The 12,648-nt window shown below is 35.2% G+C and overlaps 1 protein-coding gene across 6 annotated transcripts in view; it reads right to left on the reverse strand.

The window, feature by feature from the left end:
- Nucleotides 1–12,648, reverse strand: part of RUFY2 (RUN and FYVE domain containing 2) — a 38,904-nt gene that overhangs the window by 9,834 nt on the left and 16,422 nt on the right. For 3 of the 6 annotated variants that reach the window (XM_081074878.1, XM_081074877.1, XM_081074876.1), the window contains exons 11-15: nucleotides 11,574–11,741; nucleotides 10,610–10,707; nucleotides 8,089–8,208; nucleotides 1,504–1,633; nucleotides 1,119–1,213 (exon numbers count right to left, since the gene is read on the reverse strand). In XM_081074878.1, the coding sequence (XP_080931004.1) occupies nucleotides 1,119–1,213; nucleotides 1,504–1,633; nucleotides 8,089–8,208; nucleotides 10,610–10,707; nucleotides 11,574–11,741 (611 nt within the window). Of the gene's footprint in view, nucleotides 1–1,118; nucleotides 1,214–1,503; nucleotides 1,634–8,088; nucleotides 8,209–8,274; nucleotides 9,866–10,609; nucleotides 10,708–11,573; nucleotides 11,742–12,648 lie in introns of those variants that run through there. The other 3 variants (XM_081074880.1, XM_081074881.1, XM_081074879.1) reach the window with 1 other exon arrangement.

Here is a 12,648-nt window from a genome sequence, read left to right on the forward strand (position 1 = left end):
GAAGCAATTTGTTTTTACTTAGGTTCAATCTTATAACATACAATCATAGGAGTAGGAGGACGAAGAAGAAGAAAAGTGTTTCAGCAGATACACTGGTACAGTCAGGGAAAACTTACAGGCCCATTGGTCCCTTCTTAAGCCCTGATTAAATTCTTGTCACTGCAGAAGAGAACTAGAGTTGAGAAAGAATAAAATATGTTTTGACTCACAATTAGCCCTACTCATGTCTTAGAGAATATGGGTCTCAGAAGCAGTAAAGAAAAACAATAATAAAACTGCACCATAAAATTCAAACATTAGCAAGAAAAAAACACAGAGTATCATAAATGAAGTAAAATGACAAATGACAAAATGGTGGAAAAAAGATATAAACTGTGTACAACAATTAATTTATAAAGATCCCATAAGAAAAGAATGAGCAATCCAACCAAAAAATGTGCAAAGGATATGAACAAGCAGTATAATAGGAAACAAACTGCAAATACAAACAGAACACAAATAAATACAGATGTTTCCTTTTGTGGTTTTAGAGAACTACTCTTTCCTCTGCCCTTGGAAATTGGACTCAAGATTTCTTAATGGAATCTCATCTTTAGCAAAATAGACTGCATGAAACAGGAGGGAAATGTGAGAAAGAACACCATTTCTTGTTGTCTCTATAGGAACCCAGTAACTCTTCATTGCAATAGAACTAACCACACTGTGTGAAGTTAATACCCTGCTTATGATGAGATAAAACACCTTTCTCATCTCATAATGTTGGCTCTTTCTCAAAACACTCTGACAAAGCTATCTGCAGATATTGTGAAAATTGGCTTCTGTTGTTCTGAGAAAAATATATTAAATGAAATTCAGGATTCTTTGATTTGAAAAAATTAAACAAGTCTTAGCTTTCATCTCCAGAAAAAGTTTAGAGCTAAGATCCAATAAAATAACGTAACTTTTAACAAAATCTCAAATCTACAGTCTTACTTGTTAATCTTTAAAGTTTTTGTTTTGTTTTTAATAGTTCATATCTTTCTTTTCTGTATGTAAACTTTTCTGCCTATTTGGTTTGGCACCCTCGTTCCTTTATAAAAGTCAATGACTGCTTAGTTGAAAGAAAAAAGAGAAATTACTCGCTAAGTTTGTTGCCAAGTTCTTGAAGAGCTTGCTCCTGTTCATGATATATTTTTTTCAACTGCTGATTTTCATCCTGGAGGTTAAGGAACTCCTTCAAAACATAGAAAAAAGAAAATGCAATTTAACAGAGACAAGAAACTTCACATTGTATACGTACCATTAAGTAGGAATAGAAATCCTTCAGCATTTTATAAAAAACAGAACTGTCCAAAGCTCTTTCATAGCTGCTCTATCAACTATTTTTCATTCATTTAATCTCCTTACTGGTATTTTTAAAGATGACCAGTATATTTTATTTCCTTGGTATAAATGTAAATTGTGATTTTCCTTTTTACAGAACTTTCATCAAAATGTAATTTTAAAAGTTTTACCACCATTTACTTTTTTAAGACTAATGATCTGTTGGGTCTCATTTCTAAGATGAGATAAGGAATCTTTCTCCTTTTGAAGATCTTCCTGCAACGTCTGCCTCCATTCCTTCTCAATCTTCAAATCAGTTTCCAGTTGTACCCTTGAATGACAAACAATAAACAGAAGCTCAGACATGACAGCTACAACATGACAGTTATTTGTATTCTTTAATAAGAGTATCTATTTGGTTGAGTACTTTTGCCTTTATAATTCATTTCTTCAGATATTTTCTTTCACAGATTTTTTTTTGGTACACAAGTTCAGCAGCACAGGGTTTTCTAATCTCAAAGTATCAGTTTATTTGCCAACCATAAAAACTACTTGCTAAACAATAATTTATGTAACTTATTAATTCTGTACATGTAAATGCTGTGTAAGCATAGAAAATACCCAGAAAGGCACATTATACTATTAAAACTGGATACATCTTGGGAAAGAAAACATGGAGGGGATGACCAAAAAAATCATTTTGATAATTATTGCTCATAAGTAGGTATAACAGCTGAGGCATGTACTAATAATGCTATAGTTTCTAATACTTTACATTTTAATTGCAATATATCATAATACTGAGAATATCACATTTTAATATTTTTGTTAACAGTTTTGTTTCCTCATAAAGTTAGCATTTCCATTAACAGCTATATTATTTTCCAGTTAAATACATTTTAGATTTTATAATTCACGTTGAAGAAAAAAAATACCTCAAAACAAAATTTATAAATTGTTGACAGATACTATTTCACTACAAAATTAAAAGGAATACAGAGGGACACTGAAGTAACCAATATATAGAGTGCTTTGCTGAGTGGCCTGATCATCTAGAACCAGAAAATCAGTGAAAAAGCAAAGGAAAATTTTGTTTTTAAATTATAAATATATTGTCAAAACACATGTTGACCACCAAAAGCAGAAATTATAAAGGAAAAAAGGGGAAAATATAACTATATAAAAATTTTAAATTTGTAAATGAAAAAAACCCACTATGAACAAAGTTTAAAAATTATAAAACAGGGCCGGCCAGGTGGCTCAGGCAGTTGGAGCTCCATGCTCCTAACTCCGAAGGCTGCCAGTTCGATTCCCACATGGGCCAGTGGGCTCTCAACCACAAGGTTGCCGGTTCAACTCCTCCGAATCCCTCAAGGGATGGTGGGCTGGCCCTGCAACTAAGATTGAACACTGGCACCTTGAGCTGAGCTGCCTCCCAGATGGATCAGCTGGTTGGACCGCGGGTTCTCAACCACAAGGTTGCTAGTTCGATTCCTCGAATCCCGAATCCCGCAAGGGATGGTGGGCTGTGCCCCCTGCAACTAAGATTGAACACAGCACCTTGAGCTGAGCTGCGGCTGAGCTCCTGGATGGTTCAGTTGGTTGGAGCTCGTCCTCTCAACCACAAGGTTGCCGGTTCGACTCCTGCAAAGGATGGTGGGCTGCGCCCCCTGCAACTAGCAACGGCCACTGGACCTGGAGCTGAGCTGCGCCCTCCACAACTAAGACTGAAAGGACAACAACTTGAGGCTGAACGGCACCCTCCACAACTAAGATTGAAAGGACAGCAACTTGACTTGGAAAAAAAAGTCCTGGAAGTACACGCTGTTCCCCAATAAAGTCCTGTTCCCCTTCCCCAATAAAATCTTTTTTTTTTTAAAATTATAAAACATTTTCACTGTATGTGAAAGACCCAGAGTAAATACACAAAGAGCTCTTACAAATAAATATTAAAAAGCTGAACACCCCAGAGGGGAAAAATAGATATGAACTGGCAATTCACAAAATAAAGACATCGGTCTATCACTAATAATCAAAAAATATGCAAACAAACAATAAAGCAAAATTTTTCAGGCTAAAGGATTCGTTTAGGTCAACTGTGACAGGATGGTGTAGAATTATATTAATTCATATGATACAATGTCCATTATGTAGTAAATACAATAAATAAGACACAAAAGAGCATGTAGCATGATCCTCTTTCTAAAAAACATAAAAAATATCTATGTAATATCAAAATAATGTAATACCCAAAATAAATAAGGATACTCATCATAATGTTAAAGAAAGAAATCCTAGCTGCCCTTTTTCTTTTTCCCTCCCCATTCTTCTGCCTCCCTCCACCCACCCCCACTCCGGTTCAAGCCGTTGTTAGCCGCTCATGCTGGCTACCAGTCACTCATGGTAGCCCACAGCTGTCTGGCTGCTCACAGCAGCCTAGGTAGAGTCGTTGTTCACAATCTTAGCTGTAGAGGGCGCAGCTCATTGGCCCATGTGGGAATTGAACCAGGGACTGGCATTAGGAGCCAGGTGCTCCAACCACCTGAGACCCTGGGCCAGCCCACCAGCTGCCCATTTGTAGTAATGGTTCCAATTTTTCTGAGCCATCAGGGATCCTTCCTGATCTCCCAACTGTTAACATGTTCATACTCTACCAAGATGGCACAAAATTACTTTCAGGCTTTTAGCAGGGACAAACATCTCCCTGCAGCTATACCGCCTTATTGAGTAGGTTGGCCCTATAGGAAAGGGCCAGGCGCCTGTAGCGCTATTTAGATCATCCTTTGGGCAGGGATCAAATAGCTGCATCACTGCAGAATAAATATCAGATTTGTCTTACCTACATGTTTGGCAAATCTAGAAAACTGATTCAGTAACACAGTACAATACCAGGGTTTCAAGACTGTATTCCAGGGACTGGCAAAGAGTGTCCCAGCCTGGCTTTTCTTATTTTTAATTTGGCAGAGCACAAGGACTTAAACAACAAAACCCTTGATGTTATTAATAAACTTGTTAACTTAAATGCGCCTCATGATTTTTGTTGCCTAGGCAGCCCTGAAAGTGCTGGCTGGCTGTCCTTTTGTGAAAGTCTTACAATTAAGAAAAAATGTTCGCTTGCTGAGTGTTTTTGTTTTGAGGGAAGTAGTGGGTTTTAGTTTCACAAAGTACACACGATGCAAGTTTTCAACCAAGGTAACATTTCCTGCCCTAAAGCCTTATTCTATATACCAATTTCTCAAAATGTTATTTTTGTAGTCGATTTAAAAGGAGCTTAGAATTCTGGTTCTAGACAAGATGGAGTAAACATATGTCTACCTACCCATCCAACTAAGTACAGTTAAAAACCCTGGACATCATGTATAAACAAACATAAGATTCTGAAAAGGAGAAAGAAGGCAGACCAGCTAAAAACCCCAGGACTCAAAGAATAACACGGTGATGAGGTCTGAGGCTTCTTTGTGCCTCCTCTATAGATAAGACTGCGCACCGAAGCTGCCTGCAACCCACAAACACCAATGGGCACGGACCAAAAAGAGCCACAGGAAAGACCTGCTCTCTCTTGCCAAAGAGCTGGGAAGAGGCAGCCTAGTATGAAAGAAACCTTTCTGACAATAAATGCCCTATTCCAGCAAAACACCAGAGGAAAAAAACCATAGGCCCTGACCACACAACAAAGTCCAAGTAGGGAATCTAAATTTCCATCCTCATCTGGCAATAATGAGGTGTCCCTTCCGATCCCCAATGTTGGGGTATCAGAGGAGGCCAAATCAGGGAAGGGCATCTGAGCATCCACCCTGCCCAGCAATAATGAGGTGTCTCTCCTCATCCACCCCTGTGGAGGCCATGTGAGCAGCCAGTACTTTTATCCCCATGCATCAGTAACAAGGCAGTTCTCACCTTCCCCCCAGTGTCAGCCACGACCTGTTGGAGAGCTTAGGTTTCTATCCCTGTGCTGTGGTAATAAGGGTACCTCTCCTTCTCCCCTCCAGCATAGTGTCAGCAGAACCCACGGGGGAAGCCTGGACTTCCACTCCTATTTGATCATAACAAGGCACCTCTCCCTGTCTCTCCACAGTGTCAGTGAAGATTGAGTGGAAAACATAGATTTCAATCCCTGCCCAGTTACATACCCTTCTCCAGCCCATCCAGGATGGTCCTGGGCTTCTATCCCACTTAGTATAAAGGTCAGTGTGCACATTTCCCTGCTGGTGTGGTTTTCATGGAGGACTGCCAAAACAAGATTTAAATAAGATGCTGTCTCATAATTCCCAAAATGTCTAGAATGCAATCAGAAAATACTTGTCACACCAAGACCCAGGAAAAAACTCTCAGTTTGGATGAGAAAGAACACTCAACAGATGCTAACATGTCAGACAGTTCCAGATGTTGGAACCATCTGACAAGAATTCTAAGACAGCCATTATAAAAATACTCCCCTGATCAATTAAGAACATGCTTGAAACAAATGACAAAATAGGAAGTTCTGGCAAAAATGGAAGAGTGGACGGAGGTATGAAGGGAGGGAAGAAATATAGAAAATTTAGAACATACAATAATCTCACTGGATGGGCTCAATAAAGGAATGAAGATGAGGAGGAAAGAATGAGTGAACTTCAAAACAGAAAAATAGAAATGACCCAATCTGAACAACAGAGAGAAAGACTGAAAAATAAAAGTAAAGAGTGTCAGGGACCAGTGGGACTATTGAAAAAAAGATCTAACATTCATGTTATCAGAGTCTCAGAGGAGAGGAGAAAGCAACTGGAACTGACAAAATAGCAACTGGAACTGAAGAAATAATGGTCAAAATTTTTCCAAATTTGGCAAAGATAAACTTAAAAACTCGAGAAGCTGACCAAAGCCAAACAGGATGAATCCAAAGAAAGAATCTTGAGCATAATTAGAAGAACAATTCAAACGACAGTCAGAAACTATGAAGGCCAAAAGAAAGTGGCACAACACTTTTCAAGTGCTGAACAAAAACAACTGTCAACTCAGAATTCCTAGGGTAGTCTGAAAATATCCTTCAGCAATGAAGATGAAATCAAGACATTCTCAGATCGAAGAAAATTAAGAGAATTTGTTGCCAACAGACCTGCCCTCAAAGAATGGCTAAAGGAAGTTCTTCAGACACAAAGGAACCTTGGAACATCAGGAATGAAAAGAACAATAGAGAGAGTTTTCTAAATTATGTTTAATGGTTGAAGCACAAACTATAACATTGTCTGATGTGGTTCTCAATATTATGTAAATATTTAAGCAAATTATGCTATAAAGGGGAGACTTAAAAAGATCTAAGTAGAGGTAATGCTTCCACACTTCATTCAAAGTAGTAAAATGTGGATGCCAGTAGACAAAAAAGTTGCAAATATATTAATATAAAGTCTAGAGTAACCACTAAAAAAATCTATTCAAATAAATACACTCAAAAACACTACAAATAAATCAAAAAGGAATTCTAAGTAATGTTCAAGTAACCCACGGGAAGGCAGGAAAAATAAAACAGAGGAATAAAAAAACAGAGAAGAAATAAAACAGTAAAACAGCAGACTTAAGCTCTAATATATTAATAATTACACTAAATGAAATTGGACTAACTACGTCATTAGCAGAAGGAATAAAAAACATGAATTATAAGAAACTTACTTCAAATATAATGATAAAGATTAAGCTGAAAGTAAATAAAAAATGTGAACATTAATCTTTTGTTTACTATATGAAAACATTAATCAAAACAAAGCAGAAGTAGCTATCTTAACTCAGATAAAGTAGACTTCAGAAGAAAATTACCAGAGACAAAGACACATATAATACAATGATAAAAAGGTCAATTCACTAGGAAGATTTAGCAATTCAAAATGTGTAGACATTGAAAAATGGAACTTCAGAATTCACAAAGCAAAAAGTGATAGAATTGAAAGTAGAAATACCTAAATCCATAATTATAGTTGGGATATTTCAACAAATCCTCTACTGATAACTGACAGAACTACTAGACAGAAAATCAGCAAGGATAGAGAAGAATTTAATAGCACCTCAACCAATAAAGGCATCATGCATAGAGGTATCATGCATGGCATATGGGCTTGTTTAATGATCTGTTAAACATAATATGTAACTGTAGTTTCCATTGTTGTTTTCTTTTAATAACAAAAGTGATACATATTTACTGGGGGGAAAATATTGATGTTTATAAAGTAAAAACTAAAATACCCCTCTCAATCTGCCATCATCCCGCGATAATCATTCCCCAGGATCTGCCTTAAACTCTTCTACGTATATGTAAGTATACACATATGCACAGTTTCAACTTTATAAATAAATGGGATCATACTTAGTTTGCTTTTCTTTCAACTCAATGACATTCTTCCCAGCTGACTATATACAGATCCACCATATAGAAGTACTAATAAAAATGTTCTCAGAAAGCATTATGTTCTTTGAAAATATATAGGTTCCTTCGAGTTACAAAGGTCTATTATACTTAGTATCCAGAAACATAATGGCCATCAGATTAACGTCAAACAGCAGAAAGAATAAAACTCTCCTTGAGCAGGAAGATAAGATAGCTGAAAGTGCTCTGCAAACAATAAAAGGAGTGAAAACATAAGTTTTATCACAAGTATGTTTTCTAAGTTTTTTATCTTTTAGAACTCCACAATCTACAAAATCTATCTGGCATCATTAAATAAATGAAAATATAGGTATTCTACTATATGTATAAAAAAGGGAGTGGGTGGAAATTATGTCAATACAAGTATTTGTTTCCAAGAGTGAAATACTCACAGCTGTTTCTCCTTTTGGGAGATTTGTTTCAGCAGACTGTCGGATTTACTCTGACATCCTTGTAGATATTTCCTGTCCTCATCTTCAGCTTCCATTTGCGCCTTCTCTGCTTGCTGCAATCTGGTGTAATTCAAATCAACTTTGGGTAAAACTGAGGCTAGAACTAGGGTGTAAAAGGGTGAAGAAGACAAATAAAAGAAAAATGGGGAAATAGAAACATTTCTAAATGAAAACAAAGTTTGGGGGAAAACTCACAAACTCAAACGTGAAAGAGCCACACAATGTCTGTTTGTGATTTTTTTTCAGTATAACATATAATATGCCCAGAATACTATCTTCAAATTCGTTTTATTTCTTGTTCATAATTAACAATGCAAAGCAATACAGCCGTTACCACTTTTGTAGAGCGTAATGAATCAACTTCCAAAGTGTAATAGGTGTGTTATTGTCTTTTTACAAAACCATGAAAAGCATAGTACTTAAGTCTACACTAGCTGAAGAAGCCGCATTGTTCTATTTTATGTTAGGATATGTATGCCAGGAATCAAGTGTGCTAACAAGGCCAAGAGCAAAGCCCTGCAATTACTTCAAATAATAGCCAAGTCTTCCCTGTAGGATCATTATACATGTATTAATTATGCCAAAGCTGTTATGTGTGTATGTGTGTGTTTTAAGATTTAAAAGAATTTAATTACTAGTTGGCAACATTCTCTAGAGATCATTTTTGTTCCTCATCACTGAATTTTAAAAATTAGCTAAAAATGTGATTTTCATTTTTTCTGTTTTTATTTGTAAGTTGTTGCTTCTCCCTGTGCTTAGCTCCACTCCATGCCTCCTATGGTCATCTAGGATTTCTTAGATTTAACTTCAATATTTTTATAAGAAAACATCTCTCAAGTATTCAAGGGACATCAATTTCTTATAGGGAATCATAAGAGAAATTTCTATTCAACTAACCAAAAAAATTGCCTCTTCTTTTCTTCCTTAAAACCATACCAATGGGGCAACCCCCACACATTTCAGAAATATAAATGCCACTTCCAAGGTGAAGGGAATAACACTAAAGTTACCTCTAAATCCAAATTTAAAATATTAAGGTGGGGGGACGGGTGGCCCAAGCTTTTCTCTAATGTTACGAAAACTAAAATAAAAGTCAAAGTGAGGTAGGCCTTGAAGTTGTGCTATCATAGAAGAGGGCTAAGGGGAACCAGAAACTTGAGGTGTTAAGCACAAGATGATGGCCAATCTGGGCAATGAACTATTTTAAAACATGTTTAAAAAATCAGTAAAAGAGCCATTAGGCAAAGAGTGGACTTATGGTGGGAAAAAATCTGTGCCAACACGTTGTCAAACCAAAGGTTAATTTTTTAAACAACTTTTATGTTTTCCATCAAAAAGTGGCCAAAAAGATAAAACTGCATTTGAAAATCCTGACCTCCAAAGGTCAATACTCAAATCAGCCCTTGTGCACAAGGTTTGAGGGATGTGTTTTTGGAAATCCAAGTGCACCCACTCCGCTTTAGGGCAGTGTATTACCACAGCAGCTGATCAAGAAGTGTACAGGGTTCCTAATACCCTTTTAGAATACTTAATAGCATAAATTCTTTTCTGTTTAATATATTATAAAATTGTTGATTCTTTTTTAGTCTGTTTAAATACAAATGGTTTTCAGAAAGATATATCTTTGACCAGCTTGTACTGGTCCTGAGTGTCACTGCTGGCACATTTCACCAATGACATTGCAATTGTCCTAGTTTGAGTCAACAAATCATTGTCACTTCATAATGGAATGGACAGAAATCAAAGACAGAAAAAGGTAATAAAGATGTCCAAAATGTAAAAATGGGGATAAAGAAACAAAAAAGAAAAAAGAAGAAAGAGGATGTCAATAAAAGAATACTCATGTCAATAAAGCATTAATAGTTATGTTTTTCATAAGTAGATTCAAAGAAAGCAATGATAAGACATATGTTGACACCAACATGACAGGTCAATGGAAGTACATTACATTTTCCAACAATAAACGTGAAAAATGCCAATATAAAACAATTCATTTTTAAACAAAATTATTTCTTGGTTTGGGTTGAGGGTCCTAGCTCGAAGAAACACAACTAAACTGCCAACTCAGAAAGCTTGATTTCAGATAAAGAGATGGTGAATGACAAAGGATATGACAATATGCATGGAAATCAATCAGGGATAATTCAACCGTTGGTTTTGTTCGTTTTTTTACTTTTTTGAGGTTTTTGTTTGTGTATTTGTTTTATGTAACATAACAAATTGCTGATATTAGGCCTTTTCTAAAATGTGCAAAATGGCAAGTTCAAATGAATCAGCCTAATATAAAGCAACTTGATTCCATGCAACAACCAAAACAAAAAAGGCAAAATTCTGCTGGGCTTAAAAAACCATGTCCTAATCTAAATTTTCCTAATGGTTTTTGTGGCAGATGTTAAGAGTTAAATAAAGAAAAGGAGGGGAAAGGAAGGAAAAAAAGAAACTAAGACAGAAAATGCTGTACCTTTGTTCCAGCTGCCTCATGGCTACAGTAATTTTATTGGTTTTTTCTTCTAGTCGGGCAATTATTTCATTTTTTTCTTTCAAACCATCTTCAGAACCCTATTTAGAAAAACATAGTGGTTTTGATTTTTAAACCTGAACACTTATAAGCTTTGTATACCATTTTGCTATGGGATTATTACTTTGAAATGAGCCAAGTTAATTTGTAGGTTAAAATACTCCAATATAAAGCAGTAGTACTACTAGTTTTCATTTAAAGTAAAATAAAGAAAAAAAACCACTCAGCCTTTAAAGTTTTTGGAAGACAACCAAATAAACTCTTGTAAAATATGCTATTTTTCAAATTAAATTAAAAAGGGCTTTTGGCAACATGTCTACTTAAGAAAAATGTCACTTTATTAGAACATTTGTAATTATTATAGTAAAGCATTTCAATCAAAATTAAATCTTTCTCAGGACTATACTATATAAAGAAGTTCACAAAAATGTCTTGCATATTTAGATTGAGTTTTACCAAAAGATTTAATCTTCATACTGTTAAACTTTCAACATCAAGAAATAAATTCAGAGGGGCGCAGGGGGTTCTAGAAGAGGGTAAACAGGGTCAAATATATGGTGATGGAAGGAGAACTGACTCTGGGTGGTGAACACATAATATGAGATCTATAGATGATGTATTACAGAATTGTACACCTGAAATCTATGTAACTTTACTAACAGTTGTCACCCTAATAACCTTTAATTAAAATAAATTAAATAAATAAATTCAGATAGGTGATTGTTTGTTTGATACCTTTTTCATTGCTACATTTCTAAAGCTTCCATTTAGCAAAAAAGACACTGCATTTTATTACTAATACAGCACTGTTAAAATAGGCTCATCTCTTAAAAACCAAATCCTTTTACAAACATTCATTTTCAATTTATATAACAAGAAATTCCAAGAATTTAAGAACGTTCCTTACCTGCAACTTTTGATACATCTCTATGTTAATTGCTTTAACTTCCTCTAGCTGTTGTCGAAGGCCTATCAGAGTATCTTGCTTCTCATGGATATCTTTCTCCAACAACTTCATGGCAAGTTCAATCTCATGTTTCATACTAACTTGTACCGCTAGCTCGTTCTCCACATCCTGCAATTTCAACATATCCTCAATTCACATGTCACTTCTGCATGTCAAAATAAGATACTCAACAATTAATGCGCTCAAGAAAGTTTCTATTCAATATATGGACTATTCCTTTTAAGCCCCACCAATGGGAATCAATCACACCATATAACAACATTTTAAGTATTTTCAAATGCATATTTTACTAAAATGAAAGCATTTTCTAGATTCTGTTAATCATCACTGTCCTATTAGTTCAAGATTGAAGTATTTTTATGCCTCATAAACTCAGTATAATTTTCCTAAAACAAAAAAAATGAAGCAATCTGTATAAGTGAAAGCCAAAGATAACTCAAAAATCCTATTTCACAGTTTTAATTTCTTCTTGCAAAGAATTTTACATCAAAAGGAAAGTAAGTTTCCTAATATTAAAGACAAATAGCAAAAGGGATGAAAAGGCTGGCAATACTTTTCTTGACCTGGGTAGTAGCTACACAGGTATTTACATTATAATCCATTAAGCTATACATTTGTATTTTTCTGTAGGTATTATATTTCACAAATTAAAAGGGTTAAAAAAAGTTAATATTAAATAAGATTCTACTAATATTTGAATACATCACTCTATTCTTCATTTTTTGTAATGCTGGTCACAATCCATTCATTTCACACACACAGATTGTAATAGTTTAAAATCACTGTTTAAAAAAACACTGATCCATCAAATATATGGTGATGGAAGAACTGACTCTGGGTGGTGAACACACAATGGGATTTATAGACGATGTAATACAGAATTGTACACCTGAAATCTATGTAAATTTACTAACAATTGTCACCCCAATAAATTTAATTAAAAAATAAATAAATTAAAAAAAAAAAAAAAAAAACACTGATCCAGAGGCAGCCAGTTAGCTCAGCTGGTTAGAGC

The sequence above is a fragment of the Rhinolophus hipposideros genome (genome assembly GCF_964194185.1).
Source record: "Rhinolophus hipposideros genome assembly, chromosome: 15".
NCBI classification, from domain to species: Eukaryota; Metazoa; Chordata; class Mammalia; order Chiroptera; family Rhinolophidae; genus Rhinolophus; species Rhinolophus hipposideros.